Here is a 12,500-nt window from a genome sequence, read left to right as displayed (position 1 = left end):
CTCTGGGCGATGTTTTTCGTGTAGTCAAAGGTATGAGCTCTCTCTCTCTCTCTCTCTCTCACTTTTTTTAAAACTGAAGTTCCTTCAATTCGGTGGGACCAAAGTAAATAATTGAAAATAAAGATACAAAGGACAGTACAATTAGGAATTACACAGCAATCTCTCTCTCTCTCTCTCTCTCTCTCTCTCTCACCTGTAGTTCTGTAGATCATTCAATTCGTTGGGACGCAAATAAATAAAATAAACCTACAAAGACAGTAGAATTAGGAATTACACAACAATCTCCCTCTCTCTCTCTCTCTCTCCTCTTTAACCAGCAGTTCCGTAGTTCATTCAATTCGGTGGGACGCAAATAAATTATTGAAAATAAACCCAGAACGGACGACAGAATGAGGAATTACACAAAAAATTCATTACCTTTGTAACAGCCCACCCTATGATGAAAGAAAAATGAAGAGGAAATGGATAGAGTTTGAAAACAAAGAAGAATTGGCCCCCCCTCCCCCCCAAAATAAAAAGAGATCCCAAATGAACGCCGTAAAACAAACGATAAAAGACACGAAAAAAAAGGGGGGCCGGGGGTTAGTAAACTCGGGAAACAACAGCGGACTAAAATAAAAGAGAAACCGTTAATAAACAATAGAAAGCGAATGAGTAAACAAAAGGGAATGTAACTTAGTTACGGGGCGGGGGGGCCGGAAAAAAGACACGGAAAAAAACTACCTGTAAAACCTTTAGCAAAACAAAAGAAAACGTAATAGAGAGAGAGAGAGAGAGAGAGAGAGAGAGAGAGAGAGAGAGAGAGAGGAGGTAACATATACTGTACATATACAGTACACATATTATATATATATATATATATATATATATATATATATATATATATATATATATATATATATATATATATATATATATATATATATATATATATATATATATATATATATATATATAATGTGTGTGCGTAGAGAGAGAGAGAGAGAGAGAGAGAGAGAGAGACTGGGGAGGTAACATATATCTATATACATACATACATACATACACACGCACATACAGTATATATACATACGTGTGTGTGTGTAGAGAGAGAGAGAGAGAGAGAGAGAGAGAGAGAGAGAGAGAGAGAGAGAGAGAGAGCGCCACACGAAACCCATTTACACTCCGGCGATGTTCAGCAGGTACAAATTGACTTAATCGCTGGTCATTACCATAACAAGTCCTGCTGTCGTTTACATATTAATAAAACAACCAATTATTCTTTTTCATCCTCTCATTTCGCAGCACTTATGTCGGCCTTTATTGCCGAGAGGAGGAGAAACTATTTTCTCTCTCTCTCTCTCTCTCTTTTTTATTTTAAATTCTTTTTAAGCCTAAACTTTCCGGTAATGGACGTCGCGTAATTCCGACTTTCAAATGTTATCCAATGGGGTCGTTTGAACGGACTGGAAAAGCTTTTAATGCCGGGTACATTCTTTGGCTGTCGCTATCAACGCTCTCTCTTGTGACTGACTGGGTGAGAGGAACGCAATGTAATGTCATTGCCAGTGCCACGTGTAGGACAATATACAAATACACACACGCACACAAATACACGCACACACACACACACACACACACATATATATATATATATATATATATATATATATATATATATATATATATATATTATATATATATATATATATATATATATATATATATATATATATATATATATATATATATATATATATATATAAGTTTCTGACTCACATCAGGATCGAACCCAGGTATTTCAATTGAGAGAGAAAACCGCTGCCAACTGTGTGGTTTGGTTGGCAGACCTGGGTTCGATCCTGATATGAGGCAGAAATTTATTTCTGTTCCACACGTGACTTTTTTTTATTATATATATATATATATATATATATATATATATATATATATATATATATATATATATATGTACACACACATATAGATATATTTATATTTATTTATCTATTGAACTACCAGGACTTCACTGATTAAAACTTCAAACCAATCCTGAAAGTCTACATAAAACTGCAGAAGTCAATAACCGTGAGGAAACTAGAAGTTAAGAACAAAGTATGATGAGATTTAAAAAAAAAAAATGTCAGTATGAAAACGATAATTAAAAATACCGTATAAAGATCCTAAAAGAAAGTCACATACTTTGCAAATACTAATAAGAAAAATAAAGCAATAATAGGAAAATCTGCCCAAAGAAGTGAGTATCAAAAAAACTTACCAAAAATGTTCCTAAACACAAGGAAAAAATGACTAACTAATAAGATGAAAACCTAACCAAAGAAGTCAGTATTAAAAAAATTCCACCTATTTAACAAATTTACCAATAATCCTAAAAATAAATAACAAAACATACCAACCAATGAAGCCAGTTTTTTAAAGACAAGCAATTAGAAAAAAATACACAAAAATCCTAAAAAATAAGGAAATAAAAAACACCCTAAAAATAAGGAAATAAAAAAACCTACTCTGTGAACAATCAACACCGCTGTATCCTGCGCGGCACTGGCACCGCCCGAGGATGCAATCTCCCCTGTCGTTACACCTCTGAGGGCACTCGCCCACTCCAGGGCCGCGGCTGATGACCAGTGCCACCTGGTGGGGGTCGCCGTCGTCGTTATACAGCGACAGGAACCACTCGCCGGCTTCCAGGACCTCCTCCACGGCGATCTCTACGACGTTCTGGAAGAGGAAGGACTGGTGAAGGGGTCATTCAAGGTCAAGGTCATTGGGTCGTATTGCAATTTATTTTCTTTATTCTCTAAACATTCAGGAATATCCAAGGTCAAGGTCATTGGGCCGTATTATCTTTTTTTCTAAACGTTCTGGAAGATGAAGGACCGGTGAAGGGGTCATTCAAGGTCAAGGACAATGGGTCGAATTATAATTTTTTCTTTATTATCCACATGTTCAGGAATATTCAAGGCCAAGGTCGCTGGGTCGTTTTATCTTTTTCTTTAAACGTTCTGCAAGATGAAGGACTGGTGAAGGGGTCATTCAAGGTCAAGGACAATGGGTCGTATTATAAATTTTTGTCTTTATTCTCTAAACATTTAGGTATATTCAAGGTCAAGGTCACTGGGTCGTATTACCTTTTTCTCTAAACGTTTTGGAAGAGTTAGGACTGAGTAAAGGGGTAATTTAAAGTCAAGGACAATGGGTCGTATTGTAATTTATTTTTTTTTAATCTATAAACATTCAGGAATATTCAAGGTCAAGGTCACAGGGCCATATCTTTTTCTCTAAATGTTCTGAAAGATGAAGGAATAGGTGAAGGGGTCATTCAAGTTCAATGTATCTGGGTCGTATTATAATTTTTTTCTTTAATCTCTATACATTCAGGAATATTCAAGGTCAAGGTCACTGGGTCATACTATCATTTTAATCCTCTAAGCGTTCTGGAAGATGAAGGCCTGGGTGAAGGGGTCATTCAAGGTCAAGGGTCACTGGGTCGTAATATAATTTTTTCTTCTTTAATCTGTATACGTTCAGGAATATTAAGGACAGGGTGAAGTAGTCATTCAAGGTCAAGGTCACTGGATCGCATTATCTTTTTCTCTACAAATTCTGGATGATTAAGAACTGGATGAACGAGGCTTTAAAGTTCAAGGTCACTGACTGATCAAGTGTCACTAATCACTCGACAGGGATTATACCCACTTTTCATAATTCTATGAGCTATACAATGAAGAGTCGAGTTCACGAAAAATTTTTCCGTACAAATATAATGACATCTATACCGAGAGCTTTCGAGAGCTTTCTCACCTCTCGTTATCAGTAATGAGAGATGAACAGGCTGTCCAAAGCCCTTTGCTCTCATTATCAATCATGAAAACTGAACAGGCTCTCGAAAGCTCTGCACAGTGATTTTATAAAATACTGGCGTCAGGCTTGCCTGAAATTATCAGGAATAACTATATGACACTCTATTTATTCAAAGATATCTATTGCATTTCATACCACAAATATTTCTTCTAGGTTGAAAATAAATCTGAAAATAGTAAGAAAAGTTCTGAAGTGACAACAGTTCATGAAAATTAATCTATTTGTGCGCCGTTATTTAGAATCACATTTAGAATCACATGAAAATTAATCTATTTGTGCGCTGTTACTTAGAATCAAATTTAGAATCACACCAACACAAAATCTGACTAATTAAAGATGAAGGTTAATTTACTAGCAAAATCTTCGACCCTTGCTTAAAGTCATATATATATATATATATATATATATATATATATATATATATATATATATACTGTATATATATACACACACACATATACAAATTCTCTAGCAAACACGCCCTTACAATTATCCATTAAATTTGTCCAAACTTGGGTTGGGAAAAGTTGGAAAAACAAACATATACCTTGTATTCAAAGGCCATGTTCTTATAAAATCACATTACGGTGCATTTAACAAGAGTTCTAATAAGTCAATAAAATAAGAGTTTGAGATATTTGAGCATATTCCATAACCTGAATGAAGAAAAAATGGCATTTATATTGTATTTCAATAACTACAATACCTCTGGAATTCTCTATTTCCTAATATTTCAGGTTATGCTCTTCGCTGAAAGTCTTGAAATCCGAAGAGGAAACTGATGAAGACATTCCCCTCCCCTGGCGGGATGCGAACCCAAGCTGGCTTCACAACTAAATATTAGTATCTCATCTAAATGAAGGATTATTACTATTATTATTAAAAAATAGTTTTACCAGACCACTGAGCTCGTTATCAACTCTCACAGGGCTGGCCCGAAGGATTTGGTTTTACTTATATTTTTTATTTTTTTTAATATTTTGTTAATTATATAACAATTTTCATAAAGTTTATAATTGGATTAACTGCAAACGTTGACGTTTCTGACAATATTTCACTGATCGAAAACGCTTGTCTTATTCACACTCAAAAAATGTCCAAGGCCATATAAATAGAATAAAGAATTAAGGCCAATGGTCAAGCCGTGGGACCTGTGAGGTCATTCAGCGCTGAAGCGGAAACTGACAGTAAAAAGGGCTGAAAGGCGTAACAGGAGGAAAACCTCGCAGTTGCACTATGAGAGGGTGGAAAGTATGATGGACGCTGGTAAGGACCTCACGTAACGCCTACAGTGCACCGCATGAGGTGCACTGACGGCACTGCCCAACTACGGGAGCCACGGCCACGTAGTCTTCCTGGAAGGCTATGAGGATAATCAGTGCCTAACGTACCGTCCGTAGGATACTTACGGGCGATGCACGGACGTCCCTCGGCCTGGTTCCTCTCAGAATCCTCATGATGTCATGTTGCGTGTGTGTCGGGAGGGCGCTCCTCCGGGCGTACAGTCCTAATGAGGTACCCCTGCGGAGGAAGAATCATTATTAATGGATGAGGTAAAAAGCATCATTTACCTGATTACTGTTCAAGTACTAAGTTACAATAAAGGTATAAGTATGATTATAAGTATAAAAGCATCAGTATGAGTATAAATATAAGTACTAAGAATATAAAGCATGTGGAACAGTCTCCCTGAGGAGGTCTTGAAAAAGGAACTTGAAAAAGTTCAAGGGAAGATGCAATGCATTGCTACCTTAACACAATTTACCTTACATTTTAAAAATTTACTTACATTTTCATCTACTTATTCATTAATTTGTTAATTTATTTTTTGTTTTTTAATAAAGAGATCTTTTCTTTCTGCATTTCCTTGTACATCGTCTCAGCTACTTTTCTAATGAGCACCATAATATTCTTTGGAGGCTTGAATTTCAAGCCTTTTGTGGGCTTGTTCCATACGAATAGAGTTCATCTTCTTAATAATAATAATAATAATAATAATAATAATAATAATAATAATAATAATAATAATAATAATAACTATAACTGGAACTTCAAAAGTTCAAGCGAAGATGCAACGCATTGCTACCCTGATACAATTCTTATGTTTTAATAATTTACTTACATTCTTACTTATTTATTTATCAATTTAACTTATTTTTTCTTGTAGAATAGGTGAGATCTCTCCTTCCTTTCACCTCCTCTTACTTCTTTCTAACGAACGCCATATTTTTAGGAAGCTTGAATTTTAAGTCAGTGGCCCCTTTGGTGGGCTTGTTCCATGTAAATACGGCTCATCTTCTAAATAATAATAATAATAATAATAATAATAATAATAATAATAATAATAATAATAATAATAATAATAATAATGACGTTAGTCTGCATATACATCCACTAAAATCCTGGTTGGCCACCAATCCACCATTCACATAAATGAACATATTGGATGTTGGGCCTGTCGAATACTTGAACACATTAACTGTTCAGCATTCAGCACTGAATGAATAGCCTCCCACATACGATCAGAATTATTATTTTTTTACTCGAATTACGAGATAAATGACGTGGTTCCAAATTCCGTATTGTAGGCGAGCTTCTAAAAAACCGCCGGACACACAATGGAATATACCTTGCTAAGCCCCAGGTCAATCAGGGTAATTTCATAATCATCGTACGCTGACTGCAAACACATTTGCGACGAATGTCGAAGGGAATTAGGGCAAACGACAGACAGTTTTCTCCTTTTTCTTCTGCAGGTCTATCTATCTATCTATCTATCTATCTATCTATACATGTATATATATGTATATATATATATATATATATATATATATATATATATATATATATATATGTATGTATAACTGAATCACGAAAATATGAAACGAAATAAATATATAAATAAAGACAAAATCCATGAAGGAAAGGACTTTAAGTCGAAAGGCCTTGCAGTACTCCATTGTTTTCTTTCCTTCGTGGTTTATATGTGTATGTATATATATATATATATATATATATATATATATATATATATATATATATATATATATATATATATATATAATAAATGAGAAAATTAACAAAGATTTAGTTCTGAACATATAAATGAGAAACATTAACAAAAACCTAATGCTGAAACATACTAAAACAACATAACAAAAACGAAATGCTGAACATAATACTATGGAAAATGAACAAAAGACGCATTTTCTGAACATAATAAATGAGAAATGTGATGAAGTAATTTCTGAACATAATAAATGAGAAAAATAAAAGAAGCAATTCCTGAACATAATAAATGAGAACCACAACAAAAGACGTAATTGTTTACATAATAAATCGAAAAAAAACTTAAACTAAACTCCACACGAAGTTTCGTATAATAATAATAATAATAATAATAATAATAATAATAATAATAATAATAATAATAATAACATCACAAGGGTAATATCATTAATATCACAATCTTCAAATAAAACCTTTTTTTTAACTATTCTGATCCTTCCTCCTTAAGGCTCATAGTCCAGTTAATCCCGCCCAAGCAACCTACCACTCAACTTCCTAATTGCAATCTACCGTTCGGATTTCCTGAACAAAAGGGCAGGTAAACCGCTGCATACTTACTGCCTGCTTTCTAAGCAAGAACCCTTTTGCTGGTATTAGGCGAACTTAATCTAGAACAGCGCGTATTACATCCCTGAAGAAGTACGTTGTAAACAAGAAGGTGCGTTAAAACACCGGCACTCCAATATGGCAACACTGCAGATACGGGAACAATACAGGTCTGGGTTTAAATATTCTTACTTTAGTTTTTAGCTTTGGGGGGAAAGACGTGTGTATGTGTGTATGTAAAATGTGTGTATATATGTTATATATATACATATATATATATATATATATATATATATATATATATATATATATATATATATATATATATATATATATATATATATATATATATAATGCTAATTATCATATACCGGCGTATTTTATCAAATAACAACAATCAACCTGGTATATTTCCCAAATACAATTAGAATTAATAACGATTTTGATTATCAACTATTATTAAGACAAATATACAAAGGTAGACACATTTATATATATATACATACATATATATGTATGTATACATAGACATACATATCTATGTATATATATATATATATATATTATATATATATATATATATATATATATATATATATATATATATATATATATATATATATATATATATATATATATATATATATATAAAATGCCGATTATCATATACCGGCGTATTTTATCAAATAATAACATTCACCTTGTTATATTTCTCATATACAATTAGAGCTAATAACGATTTTGATTATCAATTTTTTTATTACAAAGACAAATAGTTTTACAGACCACTGAGCTGATTAACAGCTCTCCTAGGGCTGGCACGAAGGATTAGACTTATTTTACGTGGCTAAGAATATTGGTTATAGCAACACAGCTTATTATGGAATATTATAGCGAGAAATGTTATCACCAGAAATAAATTCCTCTAACTCTTCATCAGCCGGCGGCGGGAATCGAACCCGGCCCATCGAATGACGGTCTGAAGCTCAACCAACTCGGCCAACAAATAGACAAATATACAAAGGTAGACACATCATATATATATATATATATATATATATGTATATATACTGTACACACACACACACACACACACACATATATATATATATATATATATATATATATATATATATATATGTATTCAGTTAATTCAGCCATATAAATTATATGACAACCTAATCAACCAACCTTCACTTCGGACTAGCGGGAAGTATTTCTTTATTCATTTAGAAAAAAAAAAAAGAATTAACGATGCAGAAGATAACATCGCCTTAAATCATAGGTAACAGCCCTGAGCTGACACGACCCGGATATAATTACACCAAGACACGAATCCCCAGAGAGAGAGAGAGAGAGAGAGAGAGAGAGAGAGAGAGAGAGAGAGAGAGAGAGAATTAAAAAATGATTAATTTTTCCTTCGCTAATTGCCTCACAAGTCAGTTCAACCCCTCACGTAATTGAAAAGGCCGCGACTATGCTAAGTAAAGGTCTACTATTCCCGGTCGATATGAGATGATAAAAAAATAATAATAGTCAGATAACGGCGTATGAATTTTTGCAACGTCCGGTCATTATCTAAACCTTTCTCTTTTATTTCTCTTTTTCGTCCTTCTGTGACAATTGGGAAATTCTCTTTTATTTCTCCTTTTCGTCTTTCTGTGACACTTGGGAAATTCTCTTTTATTTCTCCTTTTCGTCTTTCTGTGACACTTGGGAAATTCTCTTTTATTTCTCCTTTTCGTCTTTCTGTGATACTTGGGAAATTCTCTTTTATTTCTCCTTTTCGTCTTTCTGTGATACTTGGGAAATTCTCTTTTATTTCTCCTTTTCGTCTTTCTGTGACACTTGGGAAATTCTCTTTTATTTCTCCTTTTCGTCTTTCTGTGACACTTGGGAAATTCTCTTTTATTTCTCCTTTTCGTCCTTCTGTAACAATTGGGAAATTCTCTTTTATTTCTCGTCCTTATGACACTTGGGAAATTCTCTTTTATTTCTCCTTTTCGTCTTCTGTGACAATTGGGAAATTCTCTTTTATTTCTCCTTTTCGTCTTTCTGTGACAATTGGGAAATTCTCTTTTATTTCTCCTTTTCGTCTTTCTGTGACACTTGGGAAATTCTCTTTTATTTCTCCTTTTCGTCTTTCTGTGACACTTGGGAAATTCTCTTTTATTTCTCCTTTTCGTCTTTCTGTGACACTTAGGAAATTCTCTTCTATTTCTCCTTTTCGTCTTCTGTAACAATTGGGAAATTCTCTATTATTTCTCCTTTTTGTCTTCTGTAACAATTGGGAAATTCTCTTTTATTTCTCCTTTTCGTCTTTCTGTGACAATTGGGAAATTCTCTTTTATTTCTCCTTTTCGTCTTCTGTAACAATTGGGAAATTTTCTTTTATTTCTCCTTTTCGTCTTTCTGTGACACTTAGGAAATTCTCTTCTATTTCTCCTTTTCGTCTTCTGTAACAATTGGGAAATTCTCTTTTATTTCTCCTTTTCGTCTTCTGTAACAATTGGGAAATTCTCTTTTATTTCTCCTTTTCGTCTTCTGTAACAATTGGGAAATTTTCTTTTATTTCTCCTTTTCGTCTTTCTGTGACACTTAGGAAATTCTCTTCTATTTCTCCTTTTCGTCTTCTGTAACAATTGGGAAATTCTCTTTTATTTCTCCTTTTCGTCTTCTGTAACAATTGGAAAATTCTCTTTTATTTCTCCTTTTCGTCTTTCTGTGACACTTAGGAAATTCTCTCCTATTTCTCCTTTTCGTCTTCTGTAACAATTGGGAAATTCTCTTTTATTTCTCCTTTTCGTCTTCTGTAACAATTGGAAAATTTCTTTTATTTCTCCTTTTCGTCTTTGTGGAAATTCTCTTTATTTCTCCTTTTCGTCTTCTGTAACAATTGGGAAATTCTCTTTTATTTCTCCTTTTCGTCTTCTGTAACAATTGGGAAATTCTCTTTTATTTCTCCTTTTCGTCTTCTGTAACAATTGGGAAATTCTCTTTTATTTCTCCTTTTCGTCTTCCTGTGACAATTGGGAAATTCTCTTTTATTTCTCCTTTTCGTCTTCTGTAACAATTGGGAAATTCTCTTTTATTTCTCCTTTTCGTCTTCTGTAACAATTGGGAAATTCTCTTTTATTTCTCCTTTTCGTCTTCCTGTGACAACTGGGAAATTCTCTTTTATTTCTCCTTTTCGTCTTCTGTAACAATTGGGAAATTCTCTGTTATCTCTCCTTTTCGTCTTCTGTAACAATTGGGAAATTCTCTTTTATTTCTCCTTTTCGTTTTCCTGTGACAATTGGGAAATTCTCTTTTATTTCTCCTTTTCGTCTTCTGTAACAATTGGGAAATTCTCTTTTATTTCTCCTTTTCGTCTTCCTGTGACAATTGGGAAATTCTCTTCTATTTCTCCTTTTCGTCTTCTGTAACAATTGGGAAATTCTCTTTTATTTCTCCTTTTCGTCTTCCTGTGACAATTGGGAAATTCTCTTTTATTTCTCTTTTTCGTCTTCTGTAACAATTGGGAAATTCTCTTTTATTTCTCCTTTTCGTCTTCCTGTGACAATTGGGAAATTCTCTTTTATTTCTCCTTTTCGTCTTCTGTAACAATTGGGAAATTCTCTTTTATTTCTCCTTTTCGTCTTTCTGTGACACTTGGGAAATTCTCTTTTATTTCTCCTTTTCATCTTTCTGCGACACTTGGGAAATCCTCTGTTATTTCTCGAGGCTTTCGTCTGTTTGTGAACCTTGGAAAAGATGTAGTACATGATAATGAATGAGAGAAGCATTGTAAAATACGTCTCTTCTGTGGCAAAAGTATTTTTACATCTCTTCTCTGGCAAAAGCAGACATGTCTGCAATTGATACAGAGACTACTTCCTGTCTGTATTATAATAACGACACTTACCCTGTAACTTTCTATACTTTCTCCATTCGCTTCCCTTTAGATTTCAAGGCTTTTGGTGAAAAGTTTTAAAAATATTGATAAAAAAAAACATGGAAATCGTTATGGAATGAAAGACAGAATTTAGGCCAAAGGCCGAGCGCTGGGACCTTTGAGGTCATTCAGTGCTGAAGGGGAAATTGAAGGTAGAAAGGTTTGAAAGTGAAACAGGAGGATAACCTCGCAGTTGCACTAAGAAACAGCTGATAGGATAAGGTGGGAAGAAAGACACAAGAAAGAGAATATGAAAGGAGGTACAGTAAAAAGGAATGGAAGGGGTTGCAACTAGCAAGGACCTTAGAACCTTAAGTAATGTCTACAGCGCAAAAAATGAGGTGCACTGAAGGTGCTAACCCCCTATGGGAGGAAATCGTTATATAGCCTAACTATAGTGACGCAAAAAATATGATAAAATAAGAACTGAAAATGTTTAGAGAGAGAGAGAGAGAGAGAGAGAGAGAGAGAGAGAGAGAGAGAGAGAGAGAGAGAGCGCACACCGCTTCTATTACAGGATCAATTATTAAAATCCTCCCCGTGACATGGCAAGGTAGTACTTATTAATAATAGACACATTAATCAATGGACGACATAAGGAACAGACAGCTCCAATCGATGGACAAATTACCGAGTGCGAAGGACAGCAATTAAATACGATGATACGCTTCTCGGGAACGACGAAACATGAATAAATAACAAGTAAAAAATGCGCCGAAGTTTCTTCTGGGCAATCGAGTTTTCTGTACAGCGTATAATCAAGGCCACCGAAAATAGATCCATCTTTCGGTGGTCTCGGTATAATGCTGTATGAGCCGCGCGCGCCCATGAAACTTTAGCCACGGTTAGTTGGTGGCCTATCATATATCGTTGCCAGAAGCACGATTATGGCTAACTTTAACCTTAAATAAAATAAAAATGGCTGAGGCTAGAGGGCTGCAATTTGGTATGTTTGATGACTGGAGGGTGGATGGTCAACATATCAATTTGCAGCCATCTAGCCTCATTGGTTTTCAAGATCTGAGGACGGACAGAAAAAGTGCGGACGGACAGACAAAGCCGGCACAACAGTTTTCCTTTACAGAAAACT

At 34.2% G+C, this 12,500-nt stretch overlaps 1 protein-coding gene across 1 annotated transcript in view; it reads right to left on the bottom strand.

The window, feature by feature from the left end:
- LOC136845057 (teneurin-m-like) overlaps nucleotides 1–12,500 on the bottom strand; it is a 98,400-nt gene that overhangs the window by 62,675 nt on the left and 23,225 nt on the right. Inside the window, 2 exon segments of the mRNA XM_067114900.1 lie at nucleotides 2,505–2,718; nucleotides 5,271–5,382. Of these exon segments, the coding sequence (XP_066971001.1) occupies nucleotides 2,505–2,718; nucleotides 5,271–5,382 (326 nt within the window).

Source organism: Macrobrachium rosenbergii, chromosome 1 (genome assembly GCF_040412425.1).
Source record: "Macrobrachium rosenbergii isolate ZJJX-2024 chromosome 1, ASM4041242v1, whole genome shotgun sequence".
In the NCBI taxonomy this organism is placed as follows: Eukaryota; Metazoa; Arthropoda; class Malacostraca; order Decapoda; family Palaemonidae; genus Macrobrachium; species Macrobrachium rosenbergii.
The sequence above is the reverse complement of the archived record's forward strand: the minus strand, read 5'-3'. Positions and strand labels throughout refer to the sequence as shown.